Raw genomic sequence first — 25,441 nt, 5'->3', positions numbered from 1 at the left:
AAGTGTGCATCGTCGCAGATACTCTCTATACTCTGCTACCAAGACAAGTTGATCTGTTGATCACCTACAGTATCTATGGTTTGTAGGGTTGCACCAGTCTGACAGTATCAATAAATTCATTAAACACACATTTCTAAGCATCAAAATGAATCATCATAAGTATCATTCCTTATTAGCTGGTTAATCTTCCAAGTTTTTTTGTGAATTAAGGCTGGGCAATATGATGATATATTTCAAAACAATCTAAAAATGTCTATCGTACATGCAGTATTTTTCTATATAGCTTAAAGTGCGATGTTGAAAAACCAGCGGCCAAACTGCATTGCGGCAATATTTACGTTGGATTCTTGACCGTTATGTTTTGCACTACAGTTCTTAATAAAATGACCAAAAATAGGCTTTACCATGTGGTTATTTTATACAAACCATTTCATTATTGAATTAATTACCGGTGAACATGCTATATCGTTATATATATATCGTTATCGAGATATAAAATGACCTATATCGGGATAGGAGATTTTGGATATATCGCCCAGCCCTAACTCAAATAAACTGCAGGCGTTCACACAATCTTCCACAACAACTATGCTGTCTTTTACGGACAGCTCTGGTCAACGCAGCAAGCCACAGCATGCAGAAAGTTACAGATTTCACCTTTAACAGCGCTGGTATTTGACCTGCAGAATTTGCAGGTCACCAGTCCGGTGCCAAAGGGCTACGAGAGACCAGGAGGAGAAGAAAGGTTGGAGGACAGGAAGGTTTACATCATCACAGACCTGGCCACAGCTGGCCCAGGACCTACTCTAGGGTGACTTATATCCTCTCTTCCCTTTCATACGCACACACACACAAATGTGTCTGGACCCTAAAGACATGAGGCCTGCCAGAACCCTGCTCCGACCGCATGAGGAGAGATGGAAAGAGAAGGACAGAGGAATGGAAAGAGAGTGGAGTGGGAGAACTACAGATGAACAGTAGATGGAAGGATTCTGTAAAATGATGTACAGCAGCTGGAAGGGATGGAAGGAGGTACTGAAGAAGGTTACTGCATATTGAGGGATGGGTGGAAGCCTAGAAAGAAGGCACAGGAGGGGAGTGTACATCCCATTTGGGTAAGGAATATGAACTACACTTCCTCTGATATGGTTAGGCACACATTCCACTGACTATAGTGTGAGGTCAGTATACCTGCACACAATCATTTCCTAATTTATGCCAGAGAGCTATACACAGTCAGGTCACGTTCAACACAAAGATAGAGTTAAGGGGACCTACCTGTAGTTCTGTCTGAAAGAAGAACTTCTGCGGACACTGGGAACAGTCGTAGATCTTGTCTTCCTGGCCATGGACGGCAAAAATGTGCTGCTGGAGCTTGTTGGCCTGCACAAACACTGGGAAAGGAACAAAAACAGCACACGTTACACAGTGTTTATTAGTCAAAAAGCACATGCTTACCACAACTGAATTCAACAGAACAAATCTTAAGGAAATGAGCAAAAGGGAACATTTGAGTTGAGATTTGCTTATTAAGCAAACTAAAAGATGAATCTGCATTGTTGTGGACATATCTGTTAATGGGGCCAAACCAAAGGCAACATCATTTACCAGAACTTTCAAATTGGATTAGCTATCATACTATTTGCCAGATTTTTGAATGGTTAAGTCCAAGCTTTGGAGAAAATGGATCCTGTGTCTGTCTGTGAAAGATAATTGAAAGTTTTAGGAAAGGATTCAGACTACAGTACACGTAGCTATGTATTACTGAACTGTAGATTTAGAATTACCTGCAATGAACTCGGCCATGTCGCAGATCTAATCTACTGAGGTACTGTTTGCGACTGACTGTTAAAATGAACACTGCACTGCTATGTACTGTACCAGCACAGAATGAGCGACATTTTCAGTACAAATAACCCCACAAACAAAGCAAATAAAGGGCTGACTGAAAGGAGGGAGTATATTTGATAGAAAGAAAAAAAAGGAGGGGAGCAGGAGAAAGAAGGAGAGAAAACAGGAAGAGCGATCCTCAGCAGACCTTGTGATATTTATCAATAAATTATCTCTTTTATCTCTCTTTTTTCTTTTTTACTTCCGCTCCAGTGTTGTCTCGTACACTCCTTTCTCTTTCCTTCTCTCCGCTTTTGTTTCAGTAAACTTTTGGTTTTCACTGTGAGTGTGTGTGTGTGTGTGTGTGTGTGTGTGTGTGTTGAATTATTAAGCCTCCCCATAGGAGTGGTGCCCATCTTACTAATTCATAAGCCACCAAGGAATAGAGTTAAAGTTTAAAGCTTTGCTGTGTACCTGGGGGGAGTGAGGCACACAACACAAGACAAACTCAACAACTGAGGGAGGGAAAGGGAGCAGTGAATTGACAGAGAGAGAGAGAGAGAGAGAGAGAGAGAGAGAGAGAGAGAGAGAGAGAGAGAGAGTATGGGGATAAGGAGTGAATAGATGGGAGGGAGTGAGAGAGCGAAGGCGCAGACTTAGTTTCTGGTAAATTACACCGAACCACAGGTCTAATTTGGTCATCCAGCATTTAGTTTGGGTCCTCCAGTGGATTTAAGAGACACAAGGTACTTCATATTTGGCATGTTTGGAGGTAATATTGCATGGACTTTTGCACATGCAGAGTTTTGTCAGTAGTTCTTCAGCAGCAGCATCCTGCTGGAATATTACTCCCACAGTTAGAAATGTTAAAACAATGAATGTTCCTGATGTGATCTTACTGTTAACCCAAAAGACACTTACTCTACTGTATGCATCATGATGCAGGTAACCCAGAGAGAGCCATTTACCGAGCTACTATGACATGTACTGGAGCTGATTCCAGGGAAGATTTAAGTGCAAACCTTGCTTCCAGCTGCAATATTAACATCATCTGGCATTGTTACCAAAATAAGTGACAAGCTGTGACCTGTTTGGTGCTTAGAGAAGGTGTGGTGGTGGTAGTCTGCTTTAATAAGGAACATACTATCCTTGTGTGCATGGCTATTACACTTTTGGCTTCATATTCATCTATGATTAGAACAGTTAACATACTGCGGTGCAGCTAAAACACAAAGCAGAGCAGTTCTACAATATTCATTTAGTATTAGCATACGACTGCTAGTAGTGATATGCAGTGCTGTAAAATGGATATACACAAAAGAACAGAATGAAAGAAAATGCTGAGTGATATGTATCCTTTATTTCCCTAATACTACCAAGGAAGTAAAGTTTTTGGCTCGGTTTGTCTGTTTTTCAGCGGTATTACGAGGAAACTACTGGCCTGATGTTCTTGAAACTTGGTGGAAGGGTGTAGCATAGGCCAAGGAAGAACCCATTACACAAATGAATACACAAATTACTTTTCACTTTTGTTGACATTGCAAGATAGGAGATGAATGTCAGAATAATTGGAAAAATGAGTTCCTGAAGGGAGAATTCACATTGCATTAACATTGTGAGATAGGGCATTCTTTGGCAGAGGACTGTGCTCTCCGAGTGCCCTTCTACTTGTTAATAGTTTCCTATGGTATACTAGAGTGAAGCCCCTGCTGTGTAGTTTGTGTATGTATGTGTTCTCCATGTCCCTGTGTCCATTTTAAATGCAAAGCCGATAGGACACAAGTGAGTAGGAGTTTTCTGTGCTGCGGTCCTTGAAGGTGAATGTGGGTTTGCGTGTGTCTGTCTCTCACCTGTGAAGCAGACGGGACACTTGAAGGTACCTCCCATGCCTTCGAAGCTGTGCTCTATCAGGTGGCAAAGCAGCTTGGCAGGTGAATCAAACATCTGGTTACACAGCTTGCATTCGTGATTGATGCCCTCCTCTGCAAATAGGGGACAGACACACATGTGTAGGCCGGGTTAAGCAACATGAAAACAGCAACGTATGACATCATTTTAGAATATTATCGCAACACTTACGACAGATGTCTGCACATACAGAAACTGTCAGACGTGGTCAAACTGTGATATATATATATATATATATATATATATATATATATATATATACACACACACACATACACACACACACTGATGTGTGAAGAAAAAAAATTATACAGATAAAACAGAAAACCAGTAGAAGAAGAAATGCACTTGTAAACCATACAGCAAATACAGGAATATCAATACAATAATGGTGATTAAAAATAATGCGGTACATTAACTACATACACTTTTAACTCTGTCACCGTCACAATAATAACATTAACGATGGCTCTGTTCCAGCGATTTACGCGGTGCAATGCAGTGATTAGTGATTAGTTATTAATTACCCATGTGCTTGGCAAATCAAAATGTCGGCTGTTTCACTCAAAATTTTCCAATTCGGTCATATTCTATTTCTAACTAACAGGAATACAAAATACACAATGTACCACTTGTTTCAGAAATAATATGACATGGTACAATTACATGTGTAAAAAGCTGGACTGAACAGCAAACAAATGAAATCATCGCACCTCATTGGCAGACATTTTCATCTCATTTGAAAAACTATGAATTTAGGGTTCAGCTCCAGATCAGTTAAGTTGTCAAGTCACACACTCCTTCCTCGCCACTGCTGCATGCCCTCCTTTCATTTTTCCGTCTCCCTTGAACACTCCCCCAACACTCACACACACACCAACTGCAGTGCCATATCTGCCCCAGCTGGTAATTGCCTGTCCTCCCCACCGGGGCTGTGGATGATCTAGCCTTCCTATAGCCATCCTCCTTTCCCTCCCTCTGTCCTCGTTATCTGCCTCCCCCCACAGCAGTCATTCATCCATCCCTCGCTTCGTCCATCCCTCTCTCCATGTCCCCTTATCGCCCCTCTTGGTCCATCACTTGCTGATTAATTTGTGTGGGCTCCAATTCAAACCCCTCACCCCTTGTTACCTCTCTTCCCTGTTTCTCAGTCGTTAAATGCCTCTTTACTACCAAGTCTTTCTGTCCATACGTATGCTCCATCAGAGACATACTTTATAGAAAACATTTTCTATGAACATTTAATGTGTACATAGTGTAGGTCTGACTGTCTCCACGGCACTGTGTCAGCGTTGGAGTATGGCTACACTGGCTTATTATTCTGGGAAAGGGGGAAAAAAAATTTACTTGGTTGTCTGTATTTCTTTAAACCAATCTCAATTGTCTTAGGTGGCGTTAAGCCACGGGTACAGCAACAGTACATATAAATAATTATTCCAATAAATAAATGGAACAATGAGAAAGATCACATTCAAATATAATCAGGCATATCTTCATGACAAACACGCAAGAGACTGTCCCCGACCCTAGCCTAAATCATTCCTGGTTATTCTCACTTGTGATTATACCAAGGTTTTTGTGTGTCTGTGTGTATCAGTGTCTATTTTGCGAAGGTGTGTGTGACATCAAAGCACCCATGGTGAAAGGCCAGATGAAAAGTGGGCGTCATAAACACATACACACACACACACACGCACCCCGTGACGATCAGGTCTCCTGCCTGTTGTCCTTATCACCGTGCAACATACTGGACCAATGCCCCAGTCCCCCCACACACACACACACACACACACACACACACACACACACAGAGGACTGTAGAGCCTGGAGACATCAGATGGGGTTTTCTGTGGGCCAATCTGTGACCCCTTGTGGAGTTGCGCGCGCGCACACACACACACACACACACACACACACACACACACACACACACACACACACACACACACACACACACACACACACACACACACACACACACACACACACACACACACACACACACACACACACACACACACACACACACAAACACTAACACATACAAAGATGCATACAAACATGCATACACAGAGATGTCAATTCAGTGTCTATTTTTTCTTTTTTCTCACTTATCTCATGTCCTGTAAGTGTGTGTGTACTCTCTCTCTCTCTCTCTCACACGACATTCAGAGCTGCAGGGGATCGCAGGGTTAATAACGTCTTCAATCATACATCCATGACACCCATACTGACTAATACACACACACACAAAGATTCCTATCTCTCCTTGCCTCAAAGGCCGACACAAGGGTGCCCTAATCCCGTCTCAATAGCTGTGTGGTGCTGTGTGTGGTAGTGTGTATTGGGTGCCACATGGGCTTATATGGATGAGATGGTATGCTTCATGGTCCCAGTCCCCAAACATCCCCTGTCCACACACACACACACACACACACACACACACACACACACACACACACACACACACACACACACACAAACCTCAAAGGCTGCAAGGTTGTGTGGGGCGCCAGTGTGTCCGAGACATACTGAGACAGATAGAGGTTCATTATCATTTACAAGGAGATTGAAACAGCAGGAGAGAGTCACATGGAGTGAGACACACAGAGAGAAAGAGGGAGGGAGGGAGAGAGAAATAGAGAGAGAGAGAGGGAGGGAGGGAGAGAGAGAAAGAGAGAGAAGGAGGGAGGGAGGTAGGAGTGTACAGCACTACCAGATCAATCAATTCAATTTCATATTTTAATTATCATGTAAATAGTCCTTGTCTGAGTGAAAGTACGCTTTGATTTAACAATTACTTTTTTCAACAGAACAGAAGTAAAAGACAAAACTGAGCGAAAGAGATAGAGATACAAAGGGCACAGATAGAGACAGAGGGTAAATAGCTAAGCAATGCCTATGCTTCAGTGATCTCAGTGTGTGTATGTGTGTGTGTGTTGGCTCTTGCCCTTATTAGGGGAAATGCTCTCTTTAGAAGTTGGCTCACACTCTCCCACGCCACTAGGATCAGAGAATGTGGTCAAACATCGGCTACCTTTACATGTACGCAGCGACGTGCCTATTACCAGTAGTCCATGAGTTTAGAATGGGACATCCCCACTGGTCTAATACATGCTGAGTATGACAATGTTACTGCAGGTATTCTAGTTGGAAACTACAAGAACAAAAATCACCAAATGCATACATCGCATTTATAGAAATGTGGTTATTATGACTGGCTCCTAAATTATATGCGCTCTACGCAACCCAACTCCAGCAATGTACATAATTACACTAACTTACCAGGGTATGCTGTTATGCCTACTTGAGTCATAATGACAGCATACTGTATACAAACAGTACATAAACATATGGTAGAAGGAAGCAACATGTAACACAAATGCCCAGTGGCTAGTAGATCTAAGAGTAGACCACAGCAACCCAGAACAAGACCTAGTAACCATCACGTTGGCAGACATGTGTCTCATACGAATAGCTCGACGACACTAAGGTCTGATATGATCCACACCTACTGGCTAAAGAAGCTGACTGCACTCCATGACAGCACAACTGAATCAGCTGCTGAGAGAGGGGACCCACCCGCGTTATTATGCAACCCACGCAACTTCTGGGCAAGACCCGGCCTTCAATAGCATTCACACGCTACTATTGGCCAGGCGTCCATGCTTACGCAAGGTAACGGAACCCGTCTCGTTCAGGTACTTTCCCCTGACCAGTCAACTATCCTAACCTTAACTACTCGATGTCAATGCCTAACCCCAACCAATCGGGCTGCTTCGTAGGGCGGGACTTGCCTAGAAGTGGCGTGGGATCCATAATAACGCGACCCACCCAGAGGGGAATAAAACAAGGCCGGATCAGGAAGGACCTGACATTCCTTCCAAGTACCGGCCAACAACCTGCCTCTGCACCACATGGAAGCTGCAGTCAGGCATCATTGCAGCAAGATAAGTAGGCAAATGGCTCAATATATGAAAAAAATATATATAAGAAGAAATTACATCATATCGTAATTTACAATAAAAACCTGTGTATTTTCATTGACAAGCCATCCAAACTAGGGCTGCAGCTCAATTGTTCTATAATTATTATTATTTGATCAATTATTGAGCCTTTAAAATGTCAGCAAATAGTCAAAGACGCCCATCACAATTTCATATAAAAAAAACTATTTTTTCAAAACTATTCAACTTGCAATCATGAAAAAACCCTGACATTGGACAAGCTGGGACCAGCAAATGTTTCACTAAGAATCAAAACAGTTGTTTGATTGTCGATTATTTCAATCATATATCCTTTCATCAAAATTTCATCAGCACAAACAGAAAATTGCTTCTATTGTTTTATTCTTCCATATCTTTATTTTTCTCTCGTAGGTGGGAAAATGTGCAATCGTGTGTCTGGAGCACCACACACAGGATGACGTTAATGAAGCCATCAGCCTTACAAAAGAAACTTTAGAAGCTAATCAACGGTCAATCAATTATCGGTTGAGTGAAAAAGTGGCTACAGATGAAAAAAGACAAAACTACAGTGAGAGAGGGAAAGAGAAAGACAGAGAATTGAAGGAAAAACAGTGAGGTGCAGAGAGATAATTGGGCTGTCCAGAACAAGGGCATAGGGGGAGGCCTCCAATGCTTCTGTGTGTGTGTGTGTGTGTGTGTGTGTGTGTCCCATGAAAGAGTTCCCTTTTCTGACAAATACATTGTTTTGATCAGTGTGTGTGGGGACCGCAGTCTCTCTGTGCTGTCCCCCTCTGAGACCAAGTCCGTGTGTGACCCATAGTGAGATGACAGAGTCATAGAGCATCCTGCCGTTACGCTTTGTCTCACAGAGTGCATTTGATCCACCAGCGCACGCACGCACGCACGCACACACGCACGCACACACACACACACACACACACACACACACACACACACACACACAACCCTGGGAGGCCTATGCTGGGCTATACAGAGAACACAAGGGAGAGAAGGATGAGAGGAGAGCATGAGAGAGAGAGAGAGAGAGAGAGAGAGAGAGAGAGAGAGAGAGAGAGAGAGGCAGGGTGAAGGTTAGGACTCGGAGTTTGTTAACACAACGGAAAATGAACTTTTTCTGCTTTTTAACGCACATTAAAGCAAGTTTGGGGATTATTTTATACCTTTCACAGAGGATTGCTTTAAGTTGTCTTTAAGTAAAATCTGGTTATGGGGTATGTTATAATATATATAATAATATGTAAGGAGCATGTACACTTTGTAAAATTATGCATCAAGTCCTGCTCTACCTCTCTCTTTACACTTGTAATTGTTACATAAAATAATAAAACCTTTCCATGACTGAACGAGCATTACACAAGTTTAAGCGTGCCGGTCTGATTTGTCAAAGACATGTTCCAGCTGTGCTGACAATTCCTATAATGCACAGCTCACTGTTCTTAATTGGTTGCTATGCCAACTCTCCTGCACCAACACACTCCTACCCACAACCTCAGATCCCCTGAAGCCAACCTCCTCATCCCTCTAACCCAGTTCAAGCACCGGACCTGGGGGGGACAGGGCCTCGTCCATCGCCGTCGCCTCCCTCTGGAACTCTCTCCCCCCCAATACAATTAAAACAAATACAACACCTGACCAGGGCAGAATAGCACTCAACTTCAAAGTGTTCACCATTGTCAGCGCCCTGCCTGTAACTGTCAACATTTTGTGCAGTTTTAGGTTACTGTATGTTCGCAACAGGCAGCAAACAACACCATTCAAACAACATATCCGATAGGGCAGGCAGAGACAGAGAGAACAAGACGGAGAAAAACAGCTTTTAAATATGACAGAGTGAGAGAGAGCGCTTGGCCCAACTCCAAGGCTATGCTCCTTCTAAACTGAGAAACCGATGGACACACACACACACACACACACACACACACACACACACACACACACACACACACACACACACACACACACACACACACACACACACACACACACACACACACACACACACACACACACACACACACACACACACACACACACAGGTAATTGGTGTATGGCTGCGGTGAATCTGTAGAATCACTGATGAGGTTTCACCTCTGACAGAGAAAGAGGAAACAGAAACAATGTGAGGACAGAATATAATGTAATGTATGTGAATGGACAGAAGGCAGAATGGAGGAAAGTGGGAACACACATATAGAGAAAAGTCCATACAGCAGTCAGACTCATTCATTAACTTAAACTCAATCATTACAATTACTGTTAAACACACACACACACACACACACACAGCTTATGCTCTCCCTCAGCCTCGCGTTACCCTTCTCTCTCTCTGCTAATTGACCAGAGGAGAGGGACCAGGTGGCAGCCTCCCTGTCACACTCTCTCACACTCTCTCACACTCTCACACACACACACACACACACACACACACACACACACACACACACACACGCTGGCTGGCCTCATCACAGCCCCCTGCAACATGCATGCATCAGAACATAAATGAGCTGCTTGGTTTGTTGAGGGACAGATCCTTAAGGTGTTTGCCCACCACACACACACGTACACACATACACTTCTTAACCCTTTCTTCGTTTTTGCTGGGATACTCCTTTGGGTGCCTGGCCCCCACTAGCCTTAACCTCTCACCCTCCATTCCTCTCTCTGTGTCTGTATGGGCTGCTGGGGGTCCCTTGGGTGTATACTCCCCGGTTACTGCCCTTTCCTGCTCCTGTCCACCCCCTACATCCACAACTATGTGAGGCTGTGTGTGTGCGCATTAAAAAGCAATAGAAAGTGTGTGTGTGTGTGTGTGTGTGTATGTGGTCCCTTGTGACATAAAGGGCCGTAAACCAAGCCATGCGACTGATGGAGAGGACAGCAAGGGAGAGGTAGCACGAGAAAGAGATGGGGAGAGAGAGAAAGAGAAAGAGAGATACGGGGACTGTAGAGAAAGGGATGGCGTGAGGGATGATGGGACGGACGGAGGGAGAGCAACAGAGGCATCGGGAGAAAGAAAGAGTGCAGTAAAGAAGAGAGCAGTGGACGGAAGGAGGAGGAGTATGCACCTCTCTGGGGGGCTCGCTCAAGGTGTGTTTCCATGGCAACCAGGGGTGGGGGGGGGCTGATTCGGGGAGTGAGCTTGACCCATTGCTAGTGTGGGGGCTGGAGAATATACACACACACAACCTGCTGCAGTGCTGGAGGGGTCCCAAGAGTGCCCCCACCTTTACTCACCCTCTCCCTCTTTCTCACACACACACACACACACACACACACACACACACACACACACACAAAGAATGCTGCAGTGCTGAGGTCCCGTGAGTACCCAACACCCACACACATTCTCCCTCCCTCCTCTCATCTTCCATTTTCCCTCTCTGTTTCCATCACTCTCTCTGTGAGGTAATTATTAATATTTCCATCATCTGTTTACTCCGTTGTCTACTGTGTGGATTTTTACACCGTGTTAAATGAAAGTAGAGTTGTACCCCTTGCATACAGAAAAATCTCACGCGATGCGCTCTACTGAAACAACCTGCTTTTCACCCCGTCGTTTCAGTCTTCTGTCAGAGGATGATCTGTGGTCATCGCCCTTTTTACGCAAATTCCAGTCTGAAACTTTAAGATCTCTGCCTATACACAAACGCACTTAAAGTGATGGTTCGGAGTAATTTCACCCTAGGGTCCTTTGCACCATGACCTCGAGCCAAACACCCCCCCAGAAGCTTTTTTCACCTGGGTCGAACATTGGGAGAGTTAGCGTAGAGTAGCATTATCAGCTGAATAGCTTAGCGCAGGGGCTAATGGATCCACGTTTGTATCTCGTAAGTTACCCCACTAATAATGCCCAAAATGATACCAAACTTCTACACTAGTACAAATAGGTTACGCACTTATAAAACGATGGATTGGAAAGTTTGTAAGTACACCAGAAGTTTATGAACACCTGCCTGCTCTCTTCTGCTAGCTGCTGCTGCCACCTGCAGTTAGACGAGTGCTTAGGGACGTCTACAAATTACAACACCGAAAAGAGATACAACAAAAATATTTATTAATTAAATTTTTTTTTAAAGTAAGTGCTGTAGTATAACTAGCAGGAGACAATTAATAATTGAGGTAAGTTTGGAGACATTACCTTATTTAATCATTAAATTAATAAATATTTTTGTTGAATCTCTTTTTGGTGTTGTAATTTGTAGACGGCCCTAAGCGCTCGTCTAACTGCAGGTAGCAGCAGCTAGCAGAAGAGAGCAGGCAAGTGTTCATAAACTTCTGGTGTACTTACAAACTTTCCAATCCATCGTTTTATGAGTGCATAACCTATTTGTACTAGTGTAGAAGTTTGGTATAATTTCGGGCATTATTAGTGGGGTAACTTACGAGATACAAACGTGGGTCCATTAGCCCCTGCGCTAAGCTATTCAGCTGATAACGGTACTCTATGCTAACTCTCCCAATGTTCGACCCAGGTGAAAAAAGCTTCTGGGGGGGTGTTTGGCTCGAGATCATGGTGCAAAGGACCCTAGGGTGAAATTACTACGAACCATCACTTTAATGTAAACTAAGTGCCAAATAAAGTTTCTGTTTCACTTCAGTTTCTAGTGAACGCAGTTACAGCTATTGGCTCAGATGGCAGATGATGGGTACGTGAAAGTCCAGTGGTATTATTGCATTCATCACTTACCTACATTCATCCTTGAAACTTGTCAAGGCAATTAGTGATGGCAACATCCACCATACAAAAGGAAGGGAAAACAAGAGTAGGATGAAACCTAGAATATGGCTGAACCGTGTATGATCCATGTGCTGAATTGTGGGCAAATTGTTACACAGGTTGTTAGTGGTGTCTATAATGTGTATATCTGAATATTAAATGTTCATCTGCAATTTTCCATAGTGGCCCCAGTATGTTTGTTCCCAAAGTCTACTGAAGTAGAATTATCACATGACATGGTTAATATACGTCTGAGAGTGCTTTAATTTAATACATTGAAGATACAATCATGTTATTTTTTTGTTGTTCTGGATTGCTCATCTAAAGTGTAATTGTGTATTAATGTTGCTTGATGGTGTTTTTTGCCCCCAACTACTCCTTCCAGGCAGCGCTGCGACAGCTGCCTTCAAGGCACCTAACTAACTCTAACCTTAACCCTAACCATAACCAGTGCTGCCTGGAAGGCGCGTTGGGGGCAAAAAACACAGATAAACATTAATGTTACTTTCACCTAGGTTACGGCGATGTCAGGGTTTTTTTTTGATCGACAAAGGTCAGTTTAAAAGACTTTTGTCAGATTTTGAGAGGCGGCGAGGCGGCGAGCCGAGCGAGCGCTACTCATTTGCATACAGGAAAGCCCGTATATTTGGCGGGCTGGAAAATCAAGTTCAAATGTGTGGCGTTTGTCGTATTCTTCACCCTCATCCCGCTCGTCATTTCCGGTAAGTGTTTTAACACAAGTGTTCCTTTTGGGACAATACTATCCATCGAAAGTGGGCACTACGGTAGTAAGTGGTCAGTGCACATTAGCAGCGTACTGATGGAAGTATGCGGAATGAGACACAGCCCTTGTTTTGCCTCCAAGCTGAGGCTCACTTCTGTGAGCTGCAGCATCTATTCATAGACTCATTTACTACCACTTGACAACTTCACTGCTAATTTCTCATTCGCTCCGATCGCCAAGCTTTCTGCTCTGAGCGCATCCACCGTCACTCTCAACCACACACACACACTCCCTATGCCCACACTACGCTACTCTCATAACACATGCATCAATCGGTGTCACCACCCTACAAATATATCGCTGAAACACCACTTTTGAAACATATACAGGAAATAAATGTACACAGAAACCGCATATGAATCGTGGAAGTTTATCAGATGATCGATCATGGAGGCAAAGACATCACCATTGGAAACACTTTAGCGCAGCTTCATTTTGAAAGGGCGGTCAATGGGGAAACTTCATTTCTATGGCAAATGGTGTGAATTCATCACTCAGTGACTGACTTTCGCATTCATAGGGATGGCCCCCGCTTTGCAGTGGTTCAGTCAAAAACTTTGGCTTTCCCTTGAAAAATGTACAACAGGGAGAGGCTAACAAGTTGTCTTTTCACATGTAACTGATGAAGAAAGATGACTTTGAAGCCATCTTGAGTACAAATACAATTCTATGAACCTCTCCAACGTGTGTATTCGCTCAAATGTTGTGGTTGTTTCTATGGTGCCGAACTCACCTGAAAAGTATTACTCTTTTTCTCAGCCATCTATTTTTTTTTTACCACAAGCCCCCTTAGGGGCTCCGTTGACATCTTACATTATCCCATAATAAATGTAAATAAATATTTTTAGTGGAAACTCTCTCTCACACACACACACGCACACACACACACACACACACAAAGACACACACAGAAGCAGATACATTATTGGCAGGCAAGGGCAGCACGTGGTGATACCCAATTTGTGTGTATGATGAAAGGAAGCACAAATTGAGCATATTTGTGTAGTGCAAAAGTGCATGTACTTCTTGGAAGGGGATGTGTGTGTAGCAGCTTGGATTTTCCCTATCAGATTACATAACAGTAGGAAGCTGGAGCGCTCAGTCCTGTAGAAGCCAAAAGTCCTCACACTCACACACACACACACACACACACACACACACACACACACACACACACACACACACACACACACACACACACACACACACACACACACACAACTTCCCGTACATGAATGAACAAATAAATAAAAAAATGAATGGATGCACAGGATATCAAAATAGACAAAAGAAGTTTAGAGACAGATAGATGAGTGGATGCATTAAGGGGAAAGTCTAAATGTTTTCGTCGTGAATTTGGCAATTATTCTATTTTGTTCCGATAACATTGTACTCACAATAGCTGTGATTTGGACACATCTTTACAGCAGAGCAGATTGTATAAACATGGCATAAAGGCAATTCTGGATCAATCATTCTACCTTCTCTCTCTACTGTAACTTGACAATGCAATGTACAATACAGTACAATGAATAACTTCAGGTGTATTTACTTTTTATTTCCAAATACGTGGTTTAATTATCGTGGTTCAGCTGTTGTTGTTTTTTTAAAGCAAACTCTTAGAGCAATGCACAAAAATGCCAATGTTCTCGTATGGCCCGGTACCTGTGCAAGTGGCAATAAACATCCATTCTATTCTACAGAAAAAGGCTCAAACAGCAGGAAGCACGCGGATGCAAGGTCATTTAGTTAAACATATTCTGTTGTTCATAAAGACACACCAACACAGGATGTTCAGTGTCATCTGGAGAGCACTTGACTGTAACAACGAGCAGCTGATATGTAAGTCTTGTATCATCATACGTAATGAGACTTAAATTAATTTTCAAACAGGAGAGGTGCACACATCATCGCTCTGGCCTTGGAATCATCGCTCAGGACATTCACAGTAAATTGGGGATTTACTGTTCCTCCAATAAGCACAGGGAACACATACACACACAGACACACACACTCATACACACACCTCTTTTTAGCTCGTTAGCAGGGATGAGAGTAATAAATGCAGAGTATATTTGTGTTTAGAATCTTAATTGAAAGCTTGAAAGTGGCCAGGAGGGAATAAGCCTAATCACTGTGTGTGAATAAACCGTAAACACACACACACACACACACACACACACACACACAGATAGAGACACACACACACACACACACACACACACACACACACACACTCCCGTGCCACTCCCTAGGATAACATTTAAAACTGAAGTACCTCTCTTTCTCTAGGTGTCCATTCCTTCCTTCCTTTCTCCCTTCCTTCCTTCCTTCCTCTTTCCCTCTCTCCTGTTCCTTTTATGTCCTCCTTTCCTCACTCCATTCTCCCATCTGTTTACATATGTAGAACTTAACTACAGTCCCCTGGATGCACATCAACAGTATGCATATGTGTGTTAAACTGTATGTGTGTTGATGCTGGTTAAAGCTATAGCAGACATCCACGAGGAGTTATAAAAAGTGTTAATGGTGGGTCAGGGCATGCCCTACAGTAATTGATTACAGGTATTTACTAGTACAGGTGTTTTTTTATTCAGTCACTGGCATTGTTGTGGAATTGTCCTATGTATTTCATTGGCATGATGGAAAAGTCACACCCATTTAAAGGAGACTGAAGGAGAAAGGCATTTGAAAGCAACGTTTGGAGGTGGATCAAACCTGTGGGCCCACCGAGGTGCAACAGATTAGAACACACACACACAAAATCACCCGCCCATCCAGGTTAGCAAGCATGTCTGTACCCAGGGCTAATCACCACGGCAACCGCAATCAAGGCTCTGATCTAGTTGTCAAGGTGATGGAGAGAGGGTCACCCCTGACTGTCTCTCCCTTTCTCTGAATGGCTTAATCACTCTGTTTTGGACACAACTGTTAATCACATTTTTATTCTTTTTTGTTGGGACAGATGTAACATTTTATAAGGCAATCTGTTTAAAGAGAGCAGGTGTGTGAGACATAGGTTGGAGAAAGAGGTAATACATTGACAGGGAAAGGTATAGGGAGGGCGAGTAGAGGTCTGTTGTGTTGATTGAACATTCAATAATCGTTCTTTTTGGTGCTAAATCTAACAGATATGTGTGTATGTTTACCTACCTCTATCTAATCCTATCCTGCTGTTTACTACTGGTGTGTGTGTGTGTTTCTTTAATCTGTGCTCCCAGGGGGAGTCAGAGGGAGCTAGCAGGCTTATCCCTGCTGCATCTCCCAAATACCACTAAAAAGCCAATCTCCATTCCACAACACACACACACACACACACACACACACACACACACACACACACACACACACACACACACACACACACACACACACACACAAGGAAAAAGGCCTGAGAGATGTGCTTAATTTTCTGTTCACCAAACTGTGAATGCACATGTTGTCATATGCAATTACATTAAAAAAAGCAGCTAAAATAGGTTCTCTCTGAGATCTTTAAGTAGTGTGATATACTATATACTGTATATTTACGGTGCTCAGCATAAGTGAATACACCCATGCTAAAGTTGACTAAAAAGAGTAATAAAAAAATCATCTTTTGGAAATTGATCTTAAGGCCTTAATTAAAAAAATTAGGAAAACTCCAACCTTTAAGGACACCCATTTTCTTTCACCCTTCAGTTAGCCTAATAGCTGGTTTGATTTGCATTGAGAGATGATCTTATGGAAAGTACCCCATGCCAATCTCTAGGTATGGTGAAGGGTATGTGATGATGTGGGGCTATTTTAATTCCAAAGGCCAAAGGAACTTTATCAGGATGCATAGTATCCTGGATCCATGAAATAACTGGCCTTTAAAAATAAAAATCTGCCTGCCTCTATGGGCATTTAACATAGGGGGTGTACTGACTTATGCCCCCTGTATTTTAAGGAAGAACATTTATTTATTTACGATACATTATTCATTCTCAAAGGATTTTTCCTAATTTTTTTAATTAAGGCATTAAGATCAATTTCCAAAAGATAATTTTTAGTCCTCTTTTTAGTCAACTTTAGCATGGGTGTATTCACTTATGTATATATTTTGCATATCAATTGTCTTATTTAGTCTTTACACTTGATGCTTCACAACAAAAAATAAAATTGAAGTTATCTCCCGACCACAGAGTGTCCTTCCCAGGATTAAGGTAATTAACCCATTAAGAAAGTACTTTCCGAAACATGAACATGCAACACACCACCGACCATTTTCTGCTAATCGTGAAATATTAATAAATTATTAGAGTAAAAACCACCTAACTGTAATATAACGTGCAATTGAATCAATAAAAAGAATTAATACTCTGTAGGTAAACTTTACTTGTACATACAATCAGCACTTTCACGTCCATTCTGCAGGACTACACAACACAACCTCTAAACCTGCGAGAGGAAGAAAAGGGAAGAAGGGAGCAGGAAAGAGGAGAGGAGCAGAGCCAATAAGAGCTCACAGCAGGATGCTAATAATGCAGCTCCAGCTGTACCAGTTAACCTGCAAACTGCCCATCTGGACCCAGAGAGAGACAGACAGAAACAGAGAGAGAGACAGAGAGAGCGAGAGAGAGAGAGAGAGATATGGAGAGAGACACAGTGGTATGGAAAAAGAGAGTCTCTAGAAAAAACCTAATTTCCCAGAACCCAAGGATGTCTTGTCTGACCAGCAGTCCAAAATGCAGAAATATCTAATTTACAATTATATCAAAAAAAGAGAAGGCAACCAATCCTCATGTTAGAAGCTGGAAACAGCCAATGATTCATTTCCTGTAGAGCAATGAATAGTTATTGCAAATACAGATGTGATTTAAGGTGTCTTCATGAATTTGTTTCGTTAGTTGTGTCACAAATCACAAGACAACAATTTGTCCTTGTGTTGCATCAGACAAAACCTTCAAATAATGGAAACAAAACCAAAGCCAAACACAAAGAGATAGAACAGTGTGAAAAAAAGAGAGAGAGAGGAATCGGCCCACATCATCAGCTGTACTGGGGTGGACAAGGGGACATGCATATAAACACACACACACACACACACACACACACACACACACACAGGAGTGACCTTGGTCCAGCCTGTCTGTCCTCGCCCCCTGCCCTGCTACATCCCCCACTGAGCCACCCTGCCTGTGTCTCTCTCTCTCTCTCTCACACACACACACACACACACACACACACACACACACACACACACACACACACACACACACACACACACACACACACACACACACACACACACACACACACACACACTGCCATACCGTGCCAAACTAAACCACGCTGTGGTCATAGAAACAATACAACAAACAGACTAGAAGAGAGCAGAATAGCAGGATACAGAGTAGACAAGAATAGGAAAGTGAGGGGAGGCTGAAAACAGATTTGTTTTATTGATTCCAAAAACTTACACACTTCCAAAACACACTCAACCTCAACACAAAAGACACAGCTAGCCAACTTTAACCCTCCCTAAAGCACAAATGTATCGCCCACACACACACACACACACACACACACACACACACACACACACACACACACACACACACACACACACACACACACACACACACACACACACACACACACACACACACACACACACACACACACACACACACACACACACACACACACACACACACACACACACGCAGAGCTGTATGCTAATGAAGACAGTAAATCACTACTAGGTCATGTGTGGAAAAGCCTGCCAGATACCTGCAACCATGGCTAGAGACCTCCCTCAGCCACACACTGTGTATGTGGGAGTGTGTGTGTGGGCGTGTGGGTGGGTGAGCATGAGAGATGGAGGATGCCTGTTGGCTGTAAACATGACTGCTTCGAGAAAACAGAGCAAGCACCAAAGAGGCACAAAATGGCAAAACATACAGTATCTATCAGCAGTGTGAAAGAGCGTCCATATTTCACAGTAAAACATTCTGTCTTTGTTTTACCAAACACAAGCTACAGATGGATCTGCAAACACCAACTATAGATATACAGTACATCAAGTCAATAAAGTCAGCAGGACGGAGTAAAAATGCCCTATTTCAGAAATGCTTTAAACTGTACTACCCCACATTTTTTTCTTTTCCTCTCAGCATTTATCTGTCCTACTTTGCGGCAAAATGACCAATCCCCAGTACTCAGTAAAGCTGAACTCCCACTGGACAAAAAAGAAAAAAACAACTAAAACACTAACATCTGGCTTTGGACTTCAGTGGTAAAGATTACAATCGGCATTCATTCCCAGGACAAATGACTCTGCAGTAGTCACAGGTATTTATCGGTTCCAGCTGTTAGCGGCAGTAAATAAAACATTACACCCGTGAGGTCGCGCTAATTTTCGCCACATTTCCCGTGTGAAATTTGCGGGAACCAATCACAAACTGGCTTATCCACCTGCCGCGCTACTGGCTACTCGCTCCATGGCCCGGATCATCACCCGGATGGTTGGTCTGATTGGTTGAAGGACTATCCAATTGCATACAGAGTCATTTGAACATTGCCCGTTGATCACGCCTCTTGTGCAGAGAAAATACAGAGCAGACCCCCCGCCAGACTAATGTTCAATCTTAAAATACTGAGCATGATCTGGTGATAGCGTCATCTCAGCCACAAATTCTGTCCGTCTCTGCCCAAGCAGCGCTTAAACATTGTCCCAAATTAGTCGGCACAAAGTTTTGAAAGAGAGACTGAAACAGACATGAAAAAGAAGAAACCACCGTACCATTTTCACTGGCCTCCATGCTGCCTTCTGCTGTTTACTGAGAGAATGACAGTGTACGAAGAGCGAGCGGTCGGAGCTGAGGAGAGTTTGCAGTTTTGCGCACTGTATCAGAAAGCTGTAGGAGAAGTTAAGACCCATTTTCTGTTGATATGTGTGTGTGTGTGTGTGTGTGTGTGTGTGTGGGTCCAAGCTATCCTGAGAACATCTAATCAAGGTAGTCCAGCTGGGTGGACCAGGTAATGCTCAAGCTTACAAGGAGCACAATCACCCCTCAATCACCAAGACCCACTACTATAAAGAAAGAAACAAGCTGCCAATTACCTTGTGATCAACTACACTCCACCTTGAAAGATGAAGCACCAATATAATCTGATTATGATTATACAAGGGCTACGGTATGGATAATTAAAAGGACAAATCCGGCGCAAAATGAACCTAGAGGTTGATAACACGTGTACCGAGTCGACCGTTCTCTGGGATATGTTTTCATGCTAATCGAATGTGACCAGTTTTATCGCAAAGCGCTAATTAGCTTACAACGCTCTTCGGGGCACGGATAAAGAAAAAAAATCACTACTTCTACACCACTAACAAGGCTCAAAATAGCACCACATGGCCACGGTAGCATAATGAGGGTCCCTACATGTAAACCAAAGCATTGAGAACTTTGTAAGCGTGCAGACAGTTTATTAAAAAGATAGATTACAAAGACAGTACCGTTCACATATACAGGCAGGCGCCATCTTGGGAAAACAGTCAGGAACAGTAGAACGCTGTGCAATATATTTTAATAAACAGATATAATTCATGCATTTCCATGCAATTACATTTCACAAACATAATTCCTATCAACCCATTGGGAAACCACGGACCATGGGAGACTTCAAGTGACAGTTCAGCTCACTGTTTTCCCAAGATGGCACCCGCCTGTATATGTGAACGGTACTGTCTTTGTAAACTTATCTTTTTAATAAACTGTCTGTACACTTACAAAGTTCTCAATGCTTCGGTTTACATGTAGGAACCCTCATTATGCTACCGTGGACGTGCTATTTTGAGCCTTGTTAGTGGTATAAAACAGCGATATTTTTTATTTTATCCGTGTCCCGACGACTAGCGTTATAAAGGTAATCAGTGGTTACTGTTGCCATAATTACTGATCTCTTGAATGAGGGACCAACTCTTCTCCGTAGAATCAGATCAGGAATGTTAGGGAAATTGTAGACGCAAACGTATATTACAACATATTAAAGGATACATAAAATCACACATTTTTATATTATCTTATTATTTTATATTAACGTGTTTAATCTCTAATTGCCTTTTTTGCTTGCAGACACGGTTCCGATCCACGGAGGATGTGTGCAGATCATGAATGATTACAAATATAATGTGGCTTCAAAAACACACAACAAATGGGTTTTGTGCACTCTAAGCTACAGAGACAGAAGTTACATTCATGTACTTTCCAGAAAGAAAAGTGTAACCTGCCAAAATAATGTTAATGTTCAATGTACTGCCTTTGAAAAATAAAATAGCTTCTCCATGCACTCTCACACACACACACACACACACACACACACACACACACACACACACACACACACACACACACACACACACACACACACACACACACACACACACACACACACTTCTGTCAGCCTCAAATACAAACAAATAAATAAATGAAACACAAAGTTATTAATTATTCTGAGGCAGGAATCAAATATACATGTGTCTAGAGATTTGTGTGTGTGCGTGTGTGTGTGTAGACTTATAAAGAGAATCCCAAAAAATAGACGGAGAGGCAGAGCAACTGACGGAAAAGACAGACAGACAACAATACAGAAAAAAAATGTTGGCACACATTGAGGAAACGTATATCCAGTAATGTTAAGTACACGTTTGACATCTGTATACATGAATAAAGCTCCCATTTAAAGATGCTATAATCCACATTTTTTATACATATTCAAATTTTTTGATTAGGATAAACTCCTTGAGATGTATCATCTTGTTCATTACTCGTAGTGATGAACACACAGAGAATCATCACCAAACTCTGCAGTCCCCCATCTTTATGGAGAGCCAACTGTCTTTAAGCTCATTGTTTTGGCTTCAAAAATAAATAAGAAATGGTGTCAGCATGAACATATCTTCACATTTATTTTGTTGTTGTACAGTATGTACTGTACAGTACATTTTTATATTATACTTTAACACTATTCTTCAACTGGAAGGAATTTATAAGAACATACTATATATTTGCCATAAACCCAGTGACTCATGGCACCAATGGCAGAGCTTCTGCTGTCTGGAAACTGAAATAAAATCTGCCCCTCTTTTGCAGCTAATAAGCATTAAAAAGCAGATAGAGGCGACATGACAACAGCGTATGGATTAAACATTCAGTTTGACACGCACACTAAAATGCACATCCACGTCCATGCATAGACAAGTGCTCCGTTAGTCAGTCCTCCAGTCTACTTAAGAGAGTTCACATGCAGAGCAGAGGGACTGCTGGGAATCACAGTTTAGCCCTCTTCTCTCGCTCATTGGCTCCGTCTCTCTGTCTCGCAAACAGACAGACACGCAAGAACAAACCCTCCGACAGTCGCACACATTTCACACACAGCAACGCTGTCTCTCTGTCAAGGCTTCAGGTTATACCATTAATTACATCTGACACCGCTTCTTGTGTGTTTATGTGTGTGTATCTACAATATGTCCCCCAGGCCTTGAGTAGGGAAAGTGAGGTTCAAAGACCCCCTGCCAGAATGCTAAATCAATATTAATACATGCTCACACACTCACACACACGCGCGCGCACGCTTACAAAGACGCACACACTTCCAACAAAGAGATGTCAGTGCGGTGGTTAGAGGGCATTGTTTCATTGTCTCTGTGGTGCTCTCCTTCCTTTCCATCACCCTCTCTCTTTCTTTCCCCACAGCTACTCTTCATCTCTCTCTCTCTCTCTCTCTCTCTCTCTCTCTCTCTCTCTCTCTCTCTCTCTCTCTCTCTCTCTTCTCTTTGGATTCTCACCTCAACAGGTACAGTGGAGCCACACAATATATACTGTTTAAAGCTCGCTCCAGCAGTCCCATCAGCTCTGTGTTATTGTTGTAGCGTAAAACATGATACACTTACAACCAGCACTTTTTGGTTTGATGTGCTAAAAAAATGTATTATGAATTTTGTTTCATACTTGGCAGACACTGGTTTGTCTTGGATGATTTTACAGAATCTAGTGGAAACTGTGGAAATGCCTCCTGCGTTTGTTCCCTGATATCATCTATTATTTCTTATTATTGACTGTGTCAGATTACAGTCTAGACGTCTCTGACATTCTCATTTGCTACAGCCTTACTCGGTCCGGTATGACCAGTATCTTATGGTGGCCAGTGTTAGCAAACTTTAGATAGTTTGCCACCTTTACAACACCTCTCTACTTGTGCTACTATTAAGCTATGTTTTAGAATCTACCATTTTCTCATAACCGGCGCTGCTCAGCAACAGATAAATAGGTCACTTTAACAAGTACAAAATCAAATAGCAGAATCGACTACGCTGATTATTTATAATGCTTATCACATTTTTAGGTCAACAGTCACAAATGTGACTTTACTGTGGTATGTAAAAGAAGCCGGCCAGATAGGGGCGAGTGCTTATACTCAGCAGCTTGTGCTTAGGGAACCATCCAGCAAATGTGGTAACAGACCTCAATACAGAGAATACGCTGAAGGGGGCAGAGCTCTATAACGTTTAAGTTCTAACAAATGTTAACATATAGAGGATATTACTTATGAACTATCACAGCAGACTAATCAGAGTAAAAAAGGTACTTCATATTATACACTTCAGAAAAGCAGCCAACAATCAGGTCACTTTATGGAGCTGATATGGCTGAAAACTGTGAAATGGCCAACATCTGTTTGACTATGTCACAATGCAACACTCGGGTCCTTTGTTCATTCAACAATGTGTTGGTGTTAACATGGGGTGATGTGAACCATATATTAACACTTGTTTGCATTCACTGGAGTGCATGCATACAGACACACATACGCAAATGAAAATAATTGACTAATTTGTAGGTACACAACAGCTGGAGATGGAGACACACCGTCTATCCCAGCCGTACGGACATAGCTTTTACTAATTGCCTCTCCACCCAACCATGCTTGACCAAACATTGTCTCATGGCTGACTTCATAGCAAAGACTCTGTGTGTGTGTGTGTGTGTGTGTGTGTGTGTGTGTGTGTGTGTGTGTGTGTGTGTGTGTGTGTGTGTGTGTGTGTGTGCGCGCTGTATCGCCATTTCATTGTCGTCTATTCTCTTCGTCCTTTGTCACTCAGTCTCAACACTCATTAACATCAAAATAACATCTGTCAACTTCTGTACAAATACACCTGACAGACACAGCTGATGTCTGGACACACAGTCAACACACACACACACACACACACACACACACACAAAAAACACTTCACCCATCAAATCAAAAACAGAGTAAAAGCCCATGATTTGTACCGCAAGTGTTTGTGTGTATGTGTCACTAGAACACATCTGGGTATAGAGTCCTCTCTCTGCTCCAGATGTGTTTTTAACCACCGCAGGCCAAATCACACCTGGACACCGCAGACACACTAACACACACACACACACACACACACACACACACACACACACACACACACACACACAAAAACAAATTATCTGTGTTACCAATAAACAACCAACATTTCAGTTTCACAGAAATTAGGCAGTATAGTGCTTCGATACAGGCTATTATTTGATATTTACGAGTGTTTGTGTGTAGGTCTTCGTGCTTGGATATCAAAGAGGAAGCTGAAATTTGTATGTCATTTTCAGTCATGCTGAGGAAATGACTTGATTTCTAAATCTAAACAGCTTCCCCTCCTCTCTCTTTCTCCATCTTTCTTTACGCACACTCGAGCGCCCGAGGGGAGGGAGCACTACCTGCGCCGGCCCCAGGAAACGAGGCTGAGGACCCTCCTAATGACTTAATTGAGCTAATTAACAATGATGTGACGTCCAATCAGTACGCCGGCTTCCTGAAGGTTCTTGTTAGGAGCTAATTAAAGAACCAATCACAGCAGGAGAGGTGATGCCGCTGCATCACAGTAATGGGGCGAAAGATTAAACACAATGCAATAGTTCTCTGCAACATTGCGGAGCTCCAAAGTCAAGCATGTTTTAGAGAGCTCAACACACAGGGTGAAAAGAGGAGCTGCAGCAATGTGCAGTACAACGAAAATATGGTATTTTTTGAAAATTAAATCATGTAAACCTATTTTGGTACAACCTCTAAATACAATTATGAACCTGAAAATTAGCATAATATGGGCACTTTAAATCAAAAAGTCTTAGTGGGATAGAGTATAGTTATTTATGTATTTTCAGTACTATTGCGATG

General features: G+C 42.5%; 1 protein-coding gene across 1 annotated transcript in view; it reads right to left on the bottom strand.

Moving 5' to 3' along the window:
• znf423 (zinc finger protein 423) overlaps window positions 1-25,441 on the bottom strand; it is a 167,392-nt gene that overhangs the window by 15,481 nt on the left and 126,470 nt on the right. The window contains exons 19-20 of the mRNA XM_028585597.1: window positions 3,681-3,812; window positions 1,279-1,394 (exon numbers count right to left, since the gene is read on the bottom strand). Coding sequence (XP_028441398.1) covers window positions 1,279-1,394; window positions 3,681-3,812 — 248 coding nt within the window. The remainder of the gene's footprint in view (window positions 1-1,278; window positions 1,395-3,680; window positions 3,813-25,441) is intronic.

Source organism: Perca flavescens, chromosome 8 (genome assembly GCF_004354835.1).
Source record: "Perca flavescens isolate YP-PL-M2 chromosome 8, PFLA_1.0, whole genome shotgun sequence".
NCBI lineage: Eukaryota > Metazoa > Chordata > Actinopteri > Perciformes > Percidae > Perca > Perca flavescens.
This window is presented reverse-complemented; position numbering and strand designations above follow the sequence as displayed.